Raw genomic sequence first — 20,359 nt, forward strand, 5'->3', positions numbered from 1 at the left:
AGAGTTTTTAAAATTATTAAAAAAAAAAACTTAATGACGCAGTGATGAAAATAATTTTTTCAGAAATGCTGAACTACTATTTTGAACTACTATTTATTAAAAATGGCAAAACCTAATCGCAAAAGTTGAAATTTGTCAAAATTATTGGGTGCGAGGATTATAGGTATGACGGATTTATATTTAAGTTATGACGGGTTTTCAAATATTTAATTAAGTAACAAATGATTAGGTGATTTGTGTTTAATATGTTGCGGGGAATTTTTTTTTTTTTGTATATTTATGCTGATGCTGTAGGCTCGTATTTACTTTGGCTTGATCTATTTTTATTTTGTTAGTGCTAATGTATGTAACATTGTCACTGCTAGTTTTTATCTTCGTGATGTATGTAACATTATAACATTATCAGTGCTTAAGTATGCCACCAGGCAAGTGCACTGGTTTGCCATATTTATTTATTTAATTGTTGCAAATAAAAAATTATCTATCTATCTATCTATCGATTCTATTCTCTCCCATAGCCGTTGCCTAGTTCCTTAGCACATGTAAGAATTTCTTGTTATTGGATGTATGGTTTATTTACCATGGATTGAATCTCTTTTTGGTATAGCCTTGGATATGTTTTTGTTTGTATGAATTGATTCATATTAAACAACAAGTACCAGGTGTAAACAAGATGGTAGACGAGGCATGAAAAGGTTTTTGGAAAGGGTAGTTGGTGTTGGGAGCTTGGCTGGTGTTGGTAGCTTGGCTTAGATGCAAATACAATAAATTGTTCCTTTTCAATCTCATAATGTAAACTTTCTGGTTTCTCCAGCGTCACATGAGTCTCGCTGTAATAATTTAAATACTCTGGAACATTTTGTTTGCTCAAATATTAGTTAGTAGATAGGTTATTTTAATATCTTAAAATTCTTTATTAGTACGAAGATTATGCATCTCCAAGTTCCTTATCTCCAGTTCCTCAATTGAAGTTATCTCCAGTTTCAAGTTCCTCAATTGAAGATTTTACATATATTACATGTTATAAAACTCTTTTGATTTCCTTGTTAAAACGATACGATTAAAACCAAAAACCATCATTCTTTTAAAAGTAAAACCTTTGCTCTTTATTAACTCTTATGTTTTGTTCACTTTATCTCAAGTATTAGGTACGGGTTATTTCTAGCACTTCTTCTAATATTTATCTTCTTTTATATTTATTAACCGGCAGAGTTTTATGTCTGCACGCTACTCTAACTATCATTAATTCTCCAGACTCGTTTGAACCGGTTACAGACAAAGTCCATCAAAATAATCTATATGATACCCCCTGCTAAACTTCCGTCTAAGTTGAAAATTTCAAATGGTGAATGGGACCCGGTATTTAATGCTATCCCCTAAAGCTCTCTGATAGAATAGAAAATTGGAGGGTACATGAAATGTACACATAAATAGCTAAGATAATAAGTACTAAGGTAATGAAGTACCGAGAAAATGAAAAGGTAAAACATACTCTACGTACCAGGAATAAAGTAATTAACACAGCCATCAGGTAGCAAATCCTTGTTTTCAGATGATTCTCTATTGATCAGTGGTCGACCAATACGAGCCCTGTCAAGAGCCTGAAAAGGATAATTCAAAGTTAAACTAATTAATTATATGAATTATATTTATAAACTATGATGCTTAATAAAGAGGCAGAGGCAGTCCCTAATACAGTTCTGTTATCCAACGTTTCATATTTTAAGCTTAGGTTTCATTAAATGCTACTTTTATCCTTGCCATGTCGATTGGTGAGACCAAAGATATTTTTAGTCTAGGGGTATTCCGTGATCACGCTCAATGGTAGGAGAAGTATGTACAACAATATAAATTTTGTATATTCAAGCTCAAAGCACCGACGGTGTGTTGAAGCTTACTCTTGAATAGACAGTATGTACTTTTATAGACCTATGGTAGGCATGTTTCAGCTATTAAAATTGTTAATGACAATCTTCTGTTAGCTCTTGAGATAATTAAATACAAAAACAAGTTTTTTCAATTGAACGTAAGGGTGACATTAAAACTTAAAACGAACAGAAATTATTCCGAATATGAAAGGAGCTGTCCCCTCCTCAACGTTTTGCTCTTTACGCTAAATTTTGACTGTGTCACAGTTCTACTTTTTAAAGCAATAAGAAACTTTAGTGTAAAGAGCGGGACGTTGAGGAGGGACAGCCCCTTTTATATACGGAATAATTTCTATTCGTTTGAAGTTTTAATGTCGCTCTTTAATTTCAGTTGAAAAAACTTGTTTTTTTCTTATAATTTCAGAACGTTTTTAAATTAATGTATGTTTTGATTTTGGCACACCGTACATGAATAATTAAAACAAAATTTGCATATTAATTTTGTTTGGCTTAATGGTTTCTCATAGTTTTGATCGGACGATTTTGATATAAAAAAAAAGGTGGGAGGAAGCTTATTTGCCCTCCAATTTTTGGCTACTTAAAAATGCAATTAGAACTTTCTATTTTTTTACGAACGTTTTTATTAGTAATAAATATATGTAACTTACGAATTAATTTACGTACCAAACTTCTATATTTGTACACTTTTATTACGTATATGAGGAGGTTCACACCCTCGTCAATATCTCGCTCTTTACACTAAAGCTTGAATTTCGTCCCAATTGTTTAAGAATGACCCCTGAATCACAAAGGCCGTAGAATAAAAGTTGAAATTACTAAGAATACTTTGGTATAAAGAGTGAGGTATTGAAGAGGAGAAGAAAGCCCTTATATACGTAATAATTTCAGCTCGTTTTAAGTTTTAGTGCTGCTCCTTACTTCCAGTTGAAAAAAACTTTTTTTATTTATTTTCTCATTGTTTCTTTTTTAAATAATGCTAGAAAATCCTGCGCTCATCATGGAAATTCTCTTCCCTCATGATAAATTCCTCCATGAAAAGATCCTCCCACGTAATCCCATCCCTCCAACACAACCACCCCCCCTCCCAACGCGAAAAAGTCCCCCTGAAAACGTCCGAATATTTTCCAATAGCCATTACTATAAGTGAACAATGGTCAAACCTTGTAACTTGCAGTCCCTCTCCCGGGGACTTTGGGTGATTAAGTCGTCTCCAAAGAAACAGTTATTAGGTTTTTCAACTATGCTGAACAAAATGGTTTTCTCAAAATTTTGATCAGGCGAAATGAGCGTGGGAGGGGGTCTTGGTGCCCTCCAATTTTTGTCACTTAAAAAGGGCACTAGAACTTTTTAATTTCCGTCAAATGAGCCCTCTCACGACATTCTAGGACCACTGGGTCGATACAAGCACCCTGAAAAAAATCAGACATCCGTGATCTGTCTTTTGGCAAAAAAAAATACAAAATTCCACATTTTTGTATTTAGGAGCATGAAACTTCTGTAGTAGGGTTTTCTGATACGCTAAGTCTGATGGTAATATTTTCGCTAAGATTTTTTCACTTTTAGGGGTTGTTTCCCCCCAATTTTCTAAAATAAGGCAGGTTTTCTCAGACTAGAACTTTTGATGGGTAAGACTAAATTTGATGAAACTTGTACATTTAAAAGAAGCATCAAAATACAATACTTTTGACATAACTATTTGAATCAAATTTCCGTTTTTTACAGTTCGTTACCACGAACTGTTTGATTAATGTTCACTAACAAATGACTAACAAAAATTTGAGAAAACATGATTAGCTGCGAAATTTTAAGATTCAATCCTCAAAAATAAAATTAAAATTATTACAGCACTTTGAAACTTTAGAATAAGGAAAAAAATATGATGCAAAATTGTAAAATACTAAAGCTGTCTACAGTTACTTCCTAAATGAAGAAAACAACAAGTCCTATTTTCTTTTGACCAATTTTTTAAATCTTAAGCTCAAAATTAATTAGCTAATTTTCGAGCTTAACGACGATAGATTCAGGGTAAATTTACCGACGAGGTAATAAATTTGATAACATATATATATATATATATATATATATATATATATATATATATACATATATATATATATATATATATATATATATATATATATATATATATATATATATATATATATATCTATATATATAAAAATAAGTTGTCTGTCTGTCTGTCTGTGGATCAGGTGACGTCATGTTTCTGTGTCGTCTGACGTCATGAAATTAGTTGTCGTCATTTTTGCTTTGACGGTGACGTCATTAACGGTATTTAAGACATTTGTTCACGGAAGAATGTTTAATTGTAAAATGACTGAAGAACCTACAATGGGGACGCCGGGGGCACAGGCGGGATATATAAATGACGACCGGGACACATGGATTGTTCGAATAGAAATTACAGACCGGGACACCGGGACACAAATGACGACCGGGACACCGGGACACAGGGAATATAAATGACGACCAGGACACTCAAAGAGAAATTACAAACTGGGACACCGGGACACAAATGACGACCGGGACACAGGGAATATAAATGACGACCGGGACACAGGGACACATCATTAGAATAATGAGGTATAGATCTGAATACGGATTGTTTTTCCCATGGACAATTACATGTTGCATGTTCAAGAGTCAGTAAACCTGACAATCTATTTATATGCACAGACAATGGGACAGCGAAGAATGTTGTATATTCGCATGTTTTACGTAGTTAAAAACATATATTTATATCTATCTCTATTCACAGGTGGGACACAGGGACACAACTACAATGGCGCGTAACTAATATGGCGCGTAACGACTTACGCGCGCGGGGGGGCTTGGGGGGGGGCACGAAGCGCCCCACCAACTAGGTGTTGGGGTGGCGCGAAGCGCCACCCAAACAGCTAGTATATATATATATATATATATAATGTGTTTATTTAAAGTTTGAACTATGTTTGATGTGTTGGTTTTACTTCATATTTGTGAAATTCAGTTCGTTTTAATTCTATCTTCGTACTTAATTTTCATTGTTATTCTAGTTTCAATGTTGATTAAAATTGGAAATGAGAATTATAGTAGAAAACATTAAAAACTAAAACATTTTAATTTGTTATTTTTGCTAGGTTCGTTTCAATTTTATTCTGTATAGAACTTTTATTTGTACATATTTGACTTTTTATTTCCTTTTTTGCACTGTCAAGGATCGCGCGGATGTCAAGATTCATGTATCTTTATATTTATCCTTCTTTCTTTGCTGGTTGGAAATATCCTCACTTTTTCTTTTTCATAATTGTATCATTTAATACAAATTGAACACCTACCGTCTCAAAAAAGAATAAAATAAAACGGCCTAACTCTTTGTTGTGTCGACAGAGATGATAATTCAAACGCCGTTTTGGTCCTAGCAATGTAATCTAACACCCCCAATGTTTCGATAAATAATTTTCATCCAGGGTTTTCTCAAGCCAAATTACACTCTAATAACTATACCCAAATGGTCAAAACCAAATAATACCCAAATCTAACCTGACACGTATACGGATTTATCATTCTTCTATCATAAAGTCTTGCATACGGATCACCCGCTCCAACCGCAAGTAATTCAGACCTAACTGGATTTGAAGCGATCGTCTTAATTTCGGACATTGAACCGCAATGAATCAACAAATTGACCAAAATTTGAGAGGTAGTTTCAGAACAAACGTGAGGCTCTCGTAAATCCATCTGTCTAAAATAAAATAATCTAGTAATAATAGATGCAGTTCTTGTAAATCCGTTTGTGTAAAATAAAATAATCTAGTAATCCACCGGCGCAGTTCTTGTAAATCCGTTTGTCTAAAATAAAATAATCTAGTAATAATCGGTGCATTTCTTTTAAATCCGTTTGTCAAAAATAAAATAATCTAGTAATAATCGGCGCAGTTTTTGTAAATCCGTTTGTCTAAAATAAAATAATCTAGTAATACTTTGTGCATTTCTTGTAAATCCGTTTGTCTAAAATAAAATAATCTAGTAATAATCGGTGCAGTTCTTGTAAATCCGTTTGTCTAAAATAAAATAATCTAGCAATAATAGATGCAGTTCTTGTAAATCCATTTTTCAACCATTTTTCCAGATGATGTGTAGTGGATTCAGATAATTATTCTATAATTCAGATAATTATGTTTTCAGGCGGCTTGGTACTGCAATAATTTTAGTTTTAGCAGCAGTTAGATAAGACATTCTCTTATTGGTGGAAAAGATTTTCCTATTCTTCTATTGGTGGAACGAATACATGCCTAGAATCTTATCAGGTAATTGGCATTTTATGATATGTTAGAAGGTGGCGATACTATGAATTTAAATTCATTTTCAGAACATTATGAGAAATGTTATGAGAATATCCTAAATGTAATTCATGGCTAAGAATTCACCGATGACGCAAAAAAAATAGATTTAACTTACCCCTGGGACCTTCAGGTCCAATCCTCAACCAGTTTTGACAGTTAAGGTTAAGTTTTAAAAGCAGCACACGTATCCCCCCTCCCTAAATCCAGAATTTTCGACAAAAACTCTTATATTTTCCATGAGCTTTGCCTATTTTGCGTTTTTCTGGAATGACCCCCTCCCGAAACCCGTAGATAATTCTACCCTAAGTGCTTAAATTGCATTCACAAAAATAGATGAGCAGGTATTGTAACAATTCCACTTTTGTCCAACTGGGAGTTATTGACTTCGTTCGTTCATCTAGACAGATTCTTCGACACACCTAGGGGTTTCCCATTAAACTCAGCTCTGAAGGCAAAGCAATGTTGAAACGTAGTTTAAAAGAAAGACAAGTGCATACCCCTTCCCTCAACAAACTCTAAGCCTCCATATTTCAAAAATATACACAGAAAAAAATACTTTTCCCAAAAAGGTGTCAACAAGATGTTTTTCTTCTTCTTTTTAGCAAATATAGAAATTTTATAATAATCAATCCTTTTTTTATAAACCTTAAAAGATATCAGCATTGGATTAGAAGTTTCTTTTCAACCTTAATCTATTCAGATTTTTTATGTAGGCATAAGCTTTCTGAAACTTAACATTAGCAAGCATAATATAATTTTCTTACATAAGTTCTACTTGAGCCAACCAATTTGGATATTAGACTCTAGGATTATTATATTTCCACACTGTTCAGGTGAATTGAAAATTTCAGATTAAAAAAAAAAAAATTCAAAATTGACGACAAAATAGAAACTAGTTTTTTCTCGAGAATCTATGAATTTCAGTGAAAACAAAGGGGCGCAAAATGAATTGGGCTTTACATAACATAACATTATTTACCTACGCTGATGGTATTTTAAATCTAAGTCGCACATTTTTGGGAAACAAGAGAACTTTACTGGTACAAAAATTTAAATTGATTCTGCCTGCAAACGTTATTGATAAGAGAATGGGAGATTTCAAATCCTCCGCTAGAAAACTCAACCACCAGTGGTCTTCCCTCTTCGTATAACATGTAGTTATGTTTGTGTTTGTTGATTGTAATCTCTCTTTTCATTGATTGTTTATTTTCTCTTTCTTCTTTTTTAGTCTTACTTTGTCACTAGGGCTACAAACCTTCTTTTGTTTTGTTGACGGGTCAGAAATAAATTGAACTGAATTGAAGATTTCATCTTGATCCCTGTTACAAATGAAAAAAGCCGACAAGTTGATGAAAAGAGTTGAAAAGATCAAGTTAAGCCCAACCCGTTATAAGACCCTTGTTTTTAATTATATTCATACGTTGTCAAGAGAAAAATTAGTTTCTACTTCTTTGTCCATTTTGAAAACGACCTTTTTAAATTGATTCTTTTCGACTTTTCAGTTTTCTGATTTTTTTACAATAAAATTATCGTTCTTATGCAAACGTTTATACACTTCATATTTCTAACTACTATAACCTCCGGGTTTCCAATTAGCACTAAATTTATTTCGAATTCCATCTTGAGTTCCAAGTCTAACGAGCGTAGAAGTAGGGCAAATATAGGCTCAATACGGAAAAATTCCAACTAACACAAACCCCAAAAAACAATAAAAAATAAATAGAGCTTAAAACGAGAGAGGATAAACCGAAATTATTACTGATAAATCTTTAATGTTAGAGGCTGGGGATTTCATACTCCTTCCATTTCCTTTATTACATCCTCTTTGCAGGGTATCTTTCTTGTAGCTCTATTATTTAAAAAAAAATGTCTTATTTAAGATTCGAACCACGGCCAAAGGCAGGCGTCCTTACCACTGTGCTTTCAAGTCTTGTATAATAGTATTTCTTTTGTACATTTTTCGTTGTCTAATCATTCATTTGTGTTGCTTTATTTATATAAGGGAAGAATACAAGTGGGGGAAATTTAAAGTTTTATTATTACAATTTCACCGGAAGCGCATATACTGAAAAAAATCCGAAGTAATTGAATATTCAAAAGTGGTGAGAAAATGCCTTTAACGAATTTTGGTAAATATTTGTATGATAAACATGTCGATGACTTAAGGAAAACAAGTTAATAAAAAAATAAAAGTAAATAAAGTAAAAGCAAAATGATGCAAAAACACAAGGTAGCAAAAAATTACCTGACGGTGCCATCTTCAGCACCAGACCATAAAATAGTAGGGTGTGCATTGGAAACTGCCAATTTTTTCACCCTACTTAGATGACAGGAACACACAATCACTGTTTCATTTCTCTCAGCATCAATCAAGCTGATCTTACTGTCTCCAGCCCCTGCAGCAATCATCCTATTCCCAGATTCAGGCATGAACTGAGTAAAAACAAATGAATTACCATAATAAATTTACAAAATTTATCGAGTTGACAACACTGCCAAAAATCATTAAAACGGCGCTAAAGATTGCATCTTTTAGCTGAATAAATTAAAAAAATTAAATCAACTGACTAAAATTAACCAAATTAAATTAATTGACTGAAATCGAGAACAATTAAATTAACTAAAATACTTAAATCTTTTAACTGAATTTAGCCAAAAAAATTAATACAATTAAATTTAACTGACTAAAACTAACAAAAATTAAATTAATTGACTAAAATTAAATTAAAAATAATATCTTTTAAGCGATGAATTTACATAATTAGGTTAACTTATTGAATATAACTGAATTAAATCAAATAACATAAGTGTCAATGAAAGTAAAAACTCGATTTCATCTTCTTTTTATACGTATTCCTGGATACTGACAAAATATATGAATTAAAAAAAAACTGATGAAAGAATATACACAAGCTTTCAAGTTGAAAACACTTTTTTATGAATACAGCAGAATTACATAACGAAATCACTATGATTTCCCTTGATAATTTGACAGTCGCTTTTCCAATTTGATTATGATTTCTAAATAGACCGTTTTGACAATCATTTAACAATCTAAAACTTTTGTTTAAAGTTAATTTCTTCAACTTGGGAAAGTTCAAAATTATTATTAAGATTTTATCATAGTCTTTTTTATTATCGCGAAAAAAATAACGGTCAGGCCAATGAAAATCAAGGCATGACACCTCTTTTTTTTATGAATATAGCAGAATTACATAACCGAATCATTATGATTTCTCTTGACATTTGCTTTTCCAACTTGATCATGATTTCTAAATAGACCGTTTTGCAATCATTCAACAATCTAGGTTCTTAGTTTAAAGTTAATTTTTTCAACTATGGAAAGTTAAAAATAATTTTAAGGTTTGATAATATTTTTTTTATTATCTAATAATAAATAATGGTCAAGACAATGAAATTCAGGGCATGACAACTCTTTTTTTATGAATATAACAGAACTAAATAAGTCGCTTTTCCAATTTTATTAGAATTTCTAGATCGACCGTTCTGAAAATCATTTAAAATTCTGAATCTTTATTTTAAAGTTGATTTTCTTCAACATTTAAATTCAAATTTAAAGATAATCGTCAAAATTTAATCAGTGTTTATTTTAGAATATATTTAGTGGTTCCACTTTTCAGAAGAAAAGATGTTAGGAAAATAATTCTTACTTCATATTATGCACAAAAATAGTAGTAAACGATTTCCTATGTGCTTCTTTTATTTGTTTATTTTTATTTGTCTTTTTAATTACGGGCCTTTGCATTTGCAAAATTATTAGTAAAGATGAAAGATGCAGTGAATATGTTAAAAGTAAAATAGCCAAAAAGCAGGGCGATTTTTTTTCGCAACTGAAAAAAGTTCGGAAGAATAGAAAGATATTTCTGGTAAACAATATTGGAATGTTGGAAGCTATAGTGATGACAGTGGTCAAATATGGTTCTGAAGCATGGGCACTCCAGCAGAGGGAGATTTGCTAGATGTTTTCCAGAGAAATTGTCTACAGATTTTTTGGGGGGCACCCGACTGACTGGCCGTATTTCAAACAGTAGGCTCTAGGAAATGCGATCTTAAGGAAATGAATCTGCAAAAACAAATAAATAGGAATATAAATAGATAGGAAATAGGAAGGAAAATAAATTTACAAATTACGTTTAAATATTGGAAGTCGCAACAATGACAGTGGTCAATCATGGGGACTTTAAAATGATAAAAAAGATATACTATTTTTTTTCTCCAGAGGAATTGTCCAGTCATAAATTTAGACATTCGTCTGAATAATCACGGGCGAAACAGGATTTTCAAAAATTTGGTTTGATTCCATTTTCTAGGGCTATAATAAAAGTAAGGTCCCCATCGGTAGGTTGCGTATTACAGATGAACTAAGATAGAATACCAAAGATAGCATGTTTTCGACCATCTGGGAGTAAGTAAAAAGCAGTTCGCCCACGAATAGTGTTGGAAGAGGTCATAAGAAAGAATTGAAGGTATTTTGAACCTCGTGGAAAGGCATAAAGAATAATACTTTGGATATATTGGGGGGGGGGTAAGGTCTTTGGCCTCTTTGACTGTGATGGCCTCAGGTGGTTTGGTTAGTCGTCGGCATAATTAGATTGAGGTGTTCAAACATGCCTGCAGCTATGAACAGACAGGCATCAGTTCTTCTTTTAAGCGATATCTCGACTGATCCCTGCTATGTCGTCATCAGGCTCTTTGAATATTTAAACTTTCTGCAAAATATGAGCCAGAAGACAAAATCACAATCTGTCAGGAACTGCAGGCTAATTAGACAAATCCGTTGTATTTTCATGAGCGTTTCCTGAGAACAGTCTTCCTTGGACGAATAGGGTTGCAACTAGACATCTTCAATGTACAACACGGGGTCCCAAATTTCCCTTAGTAAGAATTTTTAGTAGCAGTAGAGTGATGGTAGAACCCCCCATCCCCCCCCCTTTCATGTGTGCGTAAACTCGTCATTCTTTTGGTAGTTCAAAATTATTTGGATATACCCTTGGCAGAGCTTACCTTTACAGAGAAAATGTTGTTTACATGTTGGGTTCTCAGATGTGCAATCTTCATTTTTGTATGAGGGTTCCATACTAGCAGCGTTCGATCATCTGATCCAGTTACAATATATCTGTAGAAATAATACATTAAATTAAGTTAAAAGAGATAGAACTGAACATAAGGGGGGCCGACAATAGCATAGGCCCTTCATAGTAAACTATACAGCGCTAGTTGATAAAAAAAGGGGGTAGTACTATGGGTTCTCACGCACTACAAAGTACTTGAGACCAACAAGAAAAACCTATGTTCTGGAAACACATTGGGTGAGTTAAGTAATAGAAGATTAATCACAAGAAAACTAGGATGCCCAAGGTCTCGTGGGTACTGGCTCAAAAGTTTATACAAAAAAACAAGGACACTAGCCCTGTCACGTTAATATTTATTAAATCATTCAAAAGAGAAAAAAATCAAAATTTTGTTTTGGAAAAATTGGAAAGTTGATATTGTATGGGAAAAGAAGCACTTTTGGCTGTTGAAGGGCTTTAAAATGTTCTGCTTAGGATAGAGTTTCCGCAATCATCCCGTACGTAAGTAGTTACATTTTGACTCGAAGAGCATAAGATTTCGGATCGAATTTGCGGAGCAGCTTGACTACATGTTCTTCGCAAAAAAAAAAAAAAACCCTGCACCAGGAAAACAAGTGCACAAAATAAAGCACTTGCAAACTTGGCCTAGTGTGGAAGAGGTGATTGGTTAAATTATCACTGCAAGCACATTTTCCATACTAGGTTTACATTATTGACTTTTACTACCATTTGTATGAAATAAATTATTCTTATTAATGAATGAATCTTATAATCAACAGAAAAAGACAGATTAGAAATAAAAAAGGAAAAAATAAAATATGACCCTCTATTTTTTCTGCACCCCTACCTGAATTTTGGAAAATAACATTTTTGGAGGTATTTATAGAATATCCAATATAGAAAATATCCAAATGGACTATAAAATATTTTGGGTAAATAAAATACACAGTTTGGTTCAAGACTACGACAGGTCAAGCCACTTCACTTCTGGTATATAGTTGTACAACCTGGCTGTTACGTGGTTTGATTAAATTAAAGAAAGTAGCTCCTAGTGCAGAAAGTGAGATTAAACATGACAATAAAGGGAAAGTTTATACAAATAAAATTGATGAGCCTATATAATATATTTATGATTACAGATAATACTGTGCTGCTTCATCATAAATTAGACAAGTAATATCATGAATCATCCCAACAGCTGCAAGAGGTGGGGGTAAAATCATTCTGAACCCTAGTTTGCATAGTAAACCCATTCCCAGACGTATCACTAACCTAGCTGAAGGATTTTCCAACGCAAGAAAAAGTTGTTATTCTTCACATTTTCCATTCCTTTTTTGCCTATTTCAGACACCTTTATGCTCATGAAAATGTCTTTATTATCACGTGTCTATATCCCACCATATGTTTATTTATAAATTGTTATTTACAAAAAGAGATACCTACTGTCCTGTGTAGTCCCAGTCAATACAATTCACACAGCCTTCATGGCCCTCAAGTTCAGCTTCTAGGCCAAGTCTATCAATCAGTTCTGGGGTTACTTGGTTTGAGCTGTGCTGGTGGATACCCTCACGTAACTGGAAAGTAAATGAATCTGAGAAATATATACACAGACACACATATATACATGAATCTATAATTTTTAAACAGCTTTTGATAAATAAATTAGCAAGAATTTAAGTAACAAATCACAAGTAACTTAAAACTTATGTAACCCAACTGAACAATAACCAAGATTGATGCATGCCTCTCTCTCTCTTTGCCAAAAGGTCTGAAAGCTCTAGCAGTGTTCTTCCCATAACATTTTCAAAAAGTGCAATAATGCTTGAAAAAAAAATTCAATTTAACCTAATCTAACCCAACCTAACCCAATTAAAAAAATTAAGTTAATTTGAATTTGGACATTCAGTCATAATGTTACATCAGCTGTGGACTTGAGTGATAATTTTATATTTCATTTTATGTAAAAAAAAATATTAATTTAATATTTCTACAATACAATTTTTAGTGGGTGGAGAGGAGACAAGATATTTATTTCCAACAATTATTATCAAAAGCCCCAAAGAGCCAAATATATATTTTTTGTTCCACACTTATCATATTTTTTAAAATGGTTTCATTAAAGTTTTTCTAAAAAACACTATGTACTTTCTCTTTTTAAAAAATTGCATCCATAATTTTCAGTAATTTCAGTCTAACTTCACAAACACTATATTCAAAAACCTATTCATCAGCACCTCAAACCTTACTATTTTTTAGTCATTTTACTTCTATCTCTAACTACCTTTCACAAAACTAATTCTCCTTCACTTCCAATTAAAAAGTTTTCATTCTTAGCTCCCTTGCAAATTTATGATAACCTTGAATCATACTTGCTTACAATATCATAAACTTGGTGCATGCCAGATAGTAATGCTATAGCCATGAGAAATCTGCTGTACCACATTGCATCAGCTGTGGTATGGTCACCCAGTTATTGTTGAGATTGGCTTTGAAGCTGTCTAAGGTTGGTGAACTCACAGAAATGTTGCTTGGATTGCTCCAAAAGCTTAAGGTATGGTTCCTTATTCCTGTATTTTGTAGAATAGCTTTACTGGATGATCTCTGGTTCTTGAAGACTGAGCATTCTGGAACAGTTCTTTGTTGTTGGACTTGTACAGCTTGTAGGTCATTGCCTCTTTGTTGATTGTATATTGATGTCAGTAGCCTGGGGCTCTGCAGTAAGCATGTCTCTTCTTTATATACTACCCATTTTGTTGTCTTGATTGATAATGCTATCTTGCGCGAGTCCTGGTTAGGTCACCCAATGGCTGTTCAGATTGGCTCTGAAGCTGTCAAGGGTTGGAGAACTTGCAGATATCTTTCTCAGATTGTTCCAACGACTTGTGATATAATTGAATGAAAAAGGGTTTTATTATAGTGCTGGCATTCTTGTAGAACTGCTTTGCTGGAAGACCTTTAATTCTTGAAGACTGAGCAGACAAGAACAGTTCTTTGCCACTGGATTGGAACAGCTTGTTAGTCATTACCTCTTAGTTGAAGATGTGTTAATGTTAGCAGCTTGAGGCTCTGCAGTCAGCAAGCATGTTCTTTATCTTTAAACCCTTCTACACATTTTGTTGTATCTTCAGGCAGATTTGAGAGCTATCTGGCTCATCATAATAATTGGCATGATGACACACATTCTAAACTGTACCTCCTAAATATCAACAGGATCAATGACACATGCTCCATTGTTTAACAGATTTTTGAAATTTTTTGCACTTCTCATCAGTAATTGAGGCCCTTGTCCTATCTTTAACTGAGATAAGTCCATAGAGACTACTTCCTCTCAACTTCTAAACAACTGATACAATACTATCATGTTACCTGGCTATATCTTCTAAATTCTTGGCATCTTATCCATAGCCTACATTTGACAAATATGTAATTCTTACTTAAACACCTCCTCAACTTCTCTTGTTTTTTTCATATTTTCCTATGATTGATCACTAAGATTTTTTGCAAAAAATGCTCCTATTTTCCAACAAGCATAAAGTATTTTTGCTGAAAACCCTTGCTGCTTTTCCAATTTTCCTACATAAGACACCTACTGCTACTTTGCAATCTGTTTTCTTAAAATTATTCAATCAATTTTCAACATTGTCAAATTTTAAACTCTCCAGTTTCAAACTCAAATCTTCCTATTAAGTACTTTAAAATTTTCATTTTGGAGTCTATTAATGGTATGACTTCTTAGAAGGTAAAGAAGAAGCTTATTCTTGAATCTACAGTGATGACAATGGTCAAGTATGGTTCTGAATCAAGGAGACTCAGATAAACAGAGAAGGATTTGCTAGATATTTTCCAGAGAAATTGCCTACACATTGTTTTAGGTATATAATTGACTAACTGTATATCAAACAGCAACCTGTACAAAAAAAGTAGTTCAGTCCTGCTTTCTAGGGCTTAAATTATAGAAAGGATGAAATGGTTAGGACACATTCTGAAGGTGAAGGATAACAGATTGTCCTTGTGGGCCAGTTGAAAAACAGGTCATCCCCAAATAGGGTGGGAGAATGTTCTAAGGAAAGATTTAAAGGAAATGGGAACTTCTTGGGAGGGTAAAAGACAGAGGTTGAACAGATTGGAATGAAGGAGGAGCAACTTAGTTCTGCACTCAGTTATTAGTAGTAATAGTACTAGTATTTAAAAGCATTGTCTGGCTAAAACAGAGTTAAGACCATTAATTGTATTTTTGGACTCCAAAGTTTTGTCCATTGAAATTTTGTGTTTGTGTAGTCTTTCTCTCAACTGTTGACAGATTTTGCCAATTAAAAACTTCTTGCAAATTTTACTTGTGCCAGTGAGGTAAAATCTTTGGGGAACCAGATTTTGAGGAACAGTCATTAAATATGCTGTTTATAAGAGAAAAACCTACCATTTTCAGATCTCATTAGTTCTGAAGTGCTTCTGGATATTTTTCAAAAATTTTATCAATAATAAGAAATTTCTATGAATGTTGAGTTCTGCTCTAGTGTCAAAGCAGTCAAAAACAAAGCTTTGTCAAGGTCAACCAAAGGTGGATAAGAGAAGGACAAGATCAAAAAAGCAGTAAAAACATACAAAAACAAAACTATGACTAGTACAAATGACTATGTGGCTTGTGACTAGTATAGTGTGACAAAGATGACTTGTGACTAATTCTAGTCCTTATGAAAGTTTTCACTATCTTGATATTTAAGATAATATTACCTGGCATAATGTGTCTGTATGCTAGGGTGTTAAAGTAGGCATACCACAACAAAATAAGAAGTATACTATGATTCCTAATTCAATGCTAATCTTATATCTCTTCATGACTAAGATCCCTTACAGAGTTAAGGTTTATTATATATCACAAATCAGAGCAGTCCTGGCCGAGTGGGTTGGTGTGCTGGATTTGGGATCCCTTGTCTGAGAGGACACGGGATAGAATCCCAGTGTACCCAATTCTTCAGTTTGGGATGGGGGTCAGTGGCATGACTCTGTAAGCTTAGCCAGAGTCAACCCAGCTCTAAATGGGTACCTGGAGAAATCTGGGGAAGGGTGTGCAAAAGCACAGGATGGCTGGCCCCCAACCCCCATTGCACTTCCTGGCTGAAGGGCCAAGAAACGGAGATCAGCACTGCTAGTATGGACTGTGAAGTCTAATGCCATATCCTTTACCTTTACCTTTTTTTTACAAATCAGATAGGGAATAAAGGAGCATAATATTAATTCTCAACTTGACCTGTAGTGGTTCAGTGGGATTGGTTTCTGCTTGGTAAAATGGGACCCAGAGTTTGAACCCAGCTCCAAGATTTCATAGCTCTACTATTGTAAAAACAAATCTATGGAAAAAGGGGGGAATGTTTTATCTTACAAAGTGGCATGAAAAGATTGTTCACACTTTGTTGGTGGATGGGGGATTTTATACACCTACACTCTCAGAAAAGTAACAATGATAATTGAAATAACATAAAATTAAGAGTCTAGTGGTACTACTTTTATTTGTGTAACATGTTTCCTGGAAAGGCCAACTATAAAACATGGTAAATCTTTAGTGGTTTAGCTTTCTATAAGAAAACACTATAAAATATAAAAACAGCTAATTTTTCAACAACAAAAATTTTACAAAAGTACAAATTTACAACTCTACTAGACTTTACCCCCAGCTCTCTTGAGTGATACTTACAGCTTAAAATAAACTTACAGCACAGAATTTTTAAAGATTTGAAAAGTATTTATTCAATTGGATCATGATAAGTCAAAGCCTGAGGATTATGTAGGGTAAGATGACCAGTACTGGGACACTTCAATAACTGCCTATTCTGGGACAGAATCTTTGGTTGGATTGTAACATGTCCAATACTGGGACAAAAGACAACAGGTTTTTTGGAAGCAACCCAGATAAATGTATAGATCGGGTGTCCAAGATTAAAGTCTTTTGTCCCAGTATTGGAAATGTTGTAACCCAATCAAAGATTCTGTCCCAGAATAGGCAGAGTGATCAAAGTGTCCCAGTACTGGTTGTCTTACCCTATTTTTTTCAAAATGAAATCATAATTAGTAAAACTCTAGTTTAGCTACTTTTCACTAACTTAGAAAGGGGTTATGTTAGGAAAACAAAACTTTTGGGTATGGGTCTAAGGACCAAAGTATGTCCTGGGAAGGTGTTTCAAATGGTAGAATCATGACAGTTAATATTATTGAGTTAACAATAAAGTGAACATACCCCTTGATGACTTTTTTTATGCTTTTTATGAATATATTAATCACTTCTATTTGTAAATTTAAATGTAAGCACTTTTTGACCTAACCTAACCTTATTATATATAATTTTGACATTGAGAAAATGTAGTATTATTTTTTCAAAAATGGCCAAGAAAACAGCACTGAGAAAACATAGTATTATTGTGTTGGAAAATCACCAATAACTCATGCTTTAATTGAAAATTTGTCATTTTTAAGAGCTCAAAAAGTGCTTAAATTTAAATTTGCAATAGAAGCAATTACTATATTTGCAAAGACCATAAATAAGGCATTGAGTACTTGTGCAGTATGTTCACTATATTGGTAAGTCAATAATATGAACTGTCATAAATCTACCTTTCAAAGTGCCCACCTCTACTTTCTCCCTCTAGAGGGCAGTGACCAGAAAACATCTTTGTGTTATGAAAGTGAACCCTTGCAGAACAGATCTTCTGCTTAATGAAGTTCAAGAAAACTGTTTTCAGCTTCATAGCTTGGTAAAATTCTACTTTTGGCTATCTTGGAAAGGGGTATGAAACTTTCAGGGATGGATCTACAGACTAAAGTACTGTCTGAAAAAAACTTATTGATATAGAATAAAATTCTACTCAAATAGGCTAACAAAAATTGCATCTTCAGAACTAAAACCAGATAAAAAGAAACTGATAGCTGAAAATTAAAGTAAAAATTCTAAAAAGTAAATAGGTCACTAGTCAAGTAGGCAAATTTCTAAGGCATGGAAATTGGAAGAGGGTAAACATGAAAGCTTGGCAATACTTTTCCAGAGAAGCCTAGGTTTTTGGCCTTGAATCCATTAACTGAAAGTTTCATTTTCCAAGCCCAGCCCCTTTCCAAGATAGTAAAAATTGGATAAACTAGAGTTTTGCCAAATATCAGCTTATGTGAACTTCAAAAAGAGTATATACAGAGCAAATAGGCTGGCCCATTAACTAAAACTAGGCCCACCCCTTCCTTTGTTAAGAAATCTAAGGAACACTGTACCAAGAAAATGGATGAATATTAATTAAAATTACCCCCTTTTCTTGGCTAATGACACTGTTTAAAAGGCTTATTTTTCTATGTCTCATTATTAATATGCTGTCAGCTTCAACCAAGGTCAATCTGTTTAAAACCTCTTACTGCCAGTGTTTCCAGTTTTTTCTGAAAATCAGTAACTACTCAAAAAAAGTCGGGAGATTATCGGGACTTTTTTTAGTTGGGGAAAAAATCAGGAGGTTTTAAACAGCTGCTTTGTCTCATATACCAGTTGTATTGGTGGTTAAAATGTCATTAATAGAGAAGCAAAACAAAGTAGATTTTAAAATATGTTTTGGAGTCTTAAGTCCGGTCTTCACCTCCAAGCACTTCTGGAATCTAGGCTTCAGATTTATCTTTGGCGACTCCTTATTCTTCCATGTGGAATATGACCGGTACGAAAGTATATCAAAATAATCTGGAAAAAAGGGGCTTTTGAACTTCCAGATCTCCAGAATTTTTAAGTATCGCAGGAGAAATTCAAAAACTATCTCTGAAAATCTGGTAGCCCGGATTCCGGAAGGTAAAGACTCATTATTACTCCAAATCAGCTATCAATATAATATGAGGAGACGAAGCAAAAGTTGACGGAAAAGGGCAGATTATTAAGGTTAGCAGATATTAGCAGAAAGGCAGATATAAGCTCGCACTAATGAAGCCTATTTCAAGATAGCGGCACCAGCTTCAGTAGCGGCTGCGGAAGCAACTATGCCTTTCAGTAAATGCCTCAAACTCCCATCTGCGACCAGAGACTGAGGTGTTACCTTAAGCTTACTCATGCCAAGTTTAGTCTGAAGTGTCAAACTAATCGTAACTGTTGACAGGCAACTACGTTTGTCTGTTTTGTCGTCCTTCAAAATACTAAACAGTCTCTGCGCTGGTGCCTTCGAAAACGGTAGAGCGTACAAGTACTCAACGACAAGCCTCAGGTTACTAAACTTTGGTTTACCGTTAGAGTATTGATGGGCAAAAATAAGCTTCCAGTAGTAAGTTACTGAGAGTGAACTAGCATCTTTGCCATTTCGCTGTATTACAGATCTCTGTTGTCTCCATTCTCTCTCTATCAGACTCCCTATCAGACTTTTGGACCAGAAGGGTAAGATATATTTCTTCAGATTGGCACCAAAAATAGTGCCAGGCTAGGAAGATTCAGATTCCGAGCCTGAACAGGGTGAAGTGGCTCGGAGAAGGCGAAAATATCCGAGTCGAAAGAGAAGCAGTTTTCAACCTGGACAACCACTTCCTTGTAAAATTCTCTCGTGGTAGAATAACCCTTGTCAACTTCGTCAGGATTGACATTTCGTCCATCACTAGACGCAAGAAGGTCAACCATTGCTGCTTCAGCATTCAAGCTGAGGTAGACCTTTCGTAGATCTACAGAACTGACTTCGTCTTCAGCAACAATTTTCATGATTTCGGTATAGCTCCTTACTGCGCGAGCTTTTATAAGGTTTTTCAACAGAGTTTCCATCAATTGAATGACTTCGATTTTCAGTCGGTAGAAAATAGGCACCTGGGACTGGAAAAGGGTATTGAAGCTATTTAAAAGTCCCGGTGCGTTGTGCATGAACATCAGGATGATCCTCATAAATGGATTTTTCAGGGCACTCAGGACTTACTCACTGCCATGAGTCGGATCTTCAAAATGGGCACTTTTTTAAAATACAGGGTTAGGGCATTCCGCTACTCTAGAATTCGGTGGACACAGTTTTGTAGCGAAAGCCATCTTGTTTGACCTGGTGCCAAT

At 34.0% G+C, this 20,359-nt stretch overlaps 1 protein-coding gene across 2 annotated transcripts in view; it reads right to left on the reverse strand.

The window, feature by feature from the left end:
- LOC136026566 (WD and tetratricopeptide repeats protein 1-like) overlaps positions 1-18,726 on the reverse strand; it is a 54,566-nt gene extending 35,840 nt beyond the window's left edge. For both annotated transcript variants that reach the window (XM_065703258.1, XM_065703259.1), the window contains exons 1-6: positions 18,612-18,726; positions 12,772-12,902; positions 11,261-11,372; positions 8,481-8,668; positions 5,433-5,634; positions 1,502-1,601 (exon numbers count right to left, since the gene is read on the reverse strand). In XM_065703258.1, the coding sequence (XP_065559330.1) occupies positions 1,502-1,601; positions 5,433-5,634; positions 8,481-8,668; positions 11,261-11,372; positions 12,772-12,902; positions 18,612-18,665 (787 nt within the window). In that variant the 5' untranslated portion in view covers positions 18,666-18,726. The remainder of the gene's footprint in view (positions 1-1,501; positions 1,602-5,432; positions 5,635-8,480; positions 8,669-11,260; positions 11,373-12,771; positions 12,903-18,611) is intronic.
- Between the last annotated feature and the right edge of the window lie 1,633 nt (positions 18,727-20,359).

Source organism: Artemia franciscana, chromosome 4 (assembly GCF_032884065.1).
Source record: "Artemia franciscana chromosome 4, ASM3288406v1, whole genome shotgun sequence".
Lineage (NCBI taxonomy): Eukaryota > Metazoa > Arthropoda > Branchiopoda > Anostraca > Artemiidae > Artemia > Artemia franciscana.